Raw genomic sequence first — 2348 nt, forward strand, 5'->3', positions numbered from 1 at the left:
CAGCTGGGAAATGAGATGCTCGGTTTTGCACCAAAGCTCAACTGACATCCAACCCCTCCTTCAGCAGGAGGAAGGTGCAATAGGGACTACAAGAAACTACTCTGCTTCAGAGGACACCCTTGAAAAAATGGAGAGAGATCCTAGCTTGTAGCTTTTACCCGGAGGGTGTTTAAATTAAAAAAAAAAGCTATATCCAGAGATGGGGAAATTCTGCCTTCAAACCTGGAGAGATGGTCTGGGTAGCAGTCCTGAAATAAAGAGCAGCAGCCCGGCCAGTGAACAGGTTGGAATTTTAATGGATTTTGTTGCTAGGAAGGAAAGCTACAATCTCCTAATTTGCAGAATTTCACCTGCAAGGGATTCCTCGGGGGGAAAGCGCGTTCCCTGCCACGCAGATGGAGACCATTGGGCCGAGGAAGAGCTGCATGGGGCAAACCCTGCGGCTTCCAGGTGACGGAGAGCTGATTGCAGTCTTCACATGGCTTGGCGGTGGTTAGTTACCATTCGCTTTTAAAAAACTTGCTGTAAAATATCTTTGGAAAGTGTCAATAAAAATGTAAGCCGTGGCAGTGTCACAACAGCAGCGTGAGTCTGTCTCCCACCAGTTACAAGACCGATAACTTCCTCTCCTCAAGGTCCGTCCGGAGCCAGAGGAACGGCAGCACTGGACATGTTGGAATGAAAAGCTTTATTTTAAAAAAGTCCTTTCTAACAATAAAAGTTATTTTTAAAAATAGTAAAAAGAAGTAGTCGGGGTGTTGGGAATTTTTTTGCCTACAGGAGAAGGAAATGATAAACACCTTAAATATCCATTTAAAATCCAGTGAATTGGTTTAGTCGGGTTTTTTTGGGGGTAAATCTAATTCCAGTTACAGAGGAGGCACCCGGGGAAGAGAGGAGAAAGCCCATTTGCAGGACAGCTCCTGCTCTCTGGGTTCCACACACCCATCTCCTGGGAACGCTCCTCCTCACCCCACAGGTGCCCCGGGGTGCTCCAGGGTGCCCTGCTGCAGATGGCACCCCTGGGGGCAAGCTGTGCAGAAGGGACACCCCCTCTTCCTGAGCGTGGGGATCCCTGCCTGCCAGATGTGGCCAGAGAGCACCTTTCCCAGCAGGGGATGGGGCAGAAAAATAGACCACCTTGTCTCCGGTTAAAAATGAGCTGAGAAAGAGAGTTCAGTCCCCCCACAGGCATGTGTCCCCACACGGCCAGAGGCTGGGGGTCCCCAACCCCACCCCAGCTGGTCCCCACAGCGGGAAGGAGTCTACGTGTCCAGAGATGATCCTGGGGGTGTCCAGCCAAGTCGTTGTCCCCCCATCCCCAACAACCCCATCACATGTACCGCTCCAGGCCGGCGGGGAAGTTGGGCTGCCTCATGTAGGCATTGCTGGAGCCGAACTGGCCGAGGGGGGACGCGGGGAGGCCCAGGAGCTGCTCGCTGTGCTCGGCGCAGGCCGGGGGCCGCATGGCCGGCAGGGCCAGTCTGTTGGGAGCCCCGTAGAGCTGCGGGCTGCCGGGCGAGTAGCTGCCCTGTGCCACGGGCAGGTGAGGAGGGGAGGCAGCATAGGGATACGCCAGGGTGTTGGGCCCGGCTCGGCCCAACAAGCCGGGACTGACGGGCTGGGCCTGGAAACAGGGAGGCTCGGAGCTGCCGGCGGAGCAGGAGGGAGCCAGCTCGGCCCCGGGCAAGCCCAGGGATGGGTGGCCCAGCTCGGTTGGTGGCGATGGCTGTAGGGCCTGCTGCCCGCTGATGAGGCTGTCGATGCTGAACATCCTGGGATGCTGTGCCGGTGGGGCTGTCCCAGCCGCGTAGGGGTGGAAGACGGTGCTGGAGAGCTGGGGGCCGTAGCCGGGCGAGCAGAGGGCGTTGGGGTAGGGGGCTGTGGGTGCCGTGGGGCGGCCAGCGGGCGGGGGCGTGAAGGCGCTGGAGTTCTGCATGTAGCCGGGGTAGGTGGTGATGTCGGTGCGCTTGAAGCGCTTCCTCCGGCGCAGGAAGCTCCCGTTGTCGAACATGTCCTCAGCGGCCGGGTCCAGCGTCCAGTAGTTGCCCTTGCCGGGGTGGCCGGGTTCCCGGGGGATCTTGACGAAGCAGTCGTTGAGGGTGAGGTTGTGGCGGATGCTGTTCTGCCACTTCTTGGGGTTCTCCCGGTAGAAAGGGAAGCGCTCGGTGATGAACTTGTAGATGCCCCCCAAGGTGAGCTTCCTCTCGGCGGCGTTGGCGATGGCCATGGCGATGAGGGCGATGTAGGAGTAAGGGGGTTTGCCCCGTTGCACCGGTCTCTTCCTCCGGCGGCCCCCGGCGGGAGGCGGCGGTTCCTCGGGGGGCGGCGGCGGCAGCGGTGGGGGG

At 58.9% G+C, this 2348-nt stretch overlaps 1 protein-coding gene across 1 annotated transcript in view; it reads right to left on the reverse strand.

The window, feature by feature from the left end:
- Positions 1 to 1333: 1333 nt before the first annotated feature.
- Positions 1334 to 2348, reverse strand: part of FOXE3 (forkhead box E3) — a 42273-nt gene continuing 41258 nt past the window's right edge. The window contains exon 4 of the mRNA XM_014938940.1: positions 1334 to 2317. Coding sequence (XP_014794426.1) covers positions 1334 to 2317 — 984 coding nt within the window. The remainder of the gene's footprint in view (positions 2318 to 2348) is intronic.

The sequence above is a fragment of the Calidris pugnax genome, unplaced genomic scaffold (assembly GCF_001431845.1).
Source record: "Calidris pugnax isolate Ruff unplaced genomic scaffold, ASM143184v1 scaffold18, whole genome shotgun sequence".
NCBI lineage: Eukaryota > Metazoa > Chordata > Aves > Charadriiformes > Scolopacidae > Calidris > Calidris pugnax.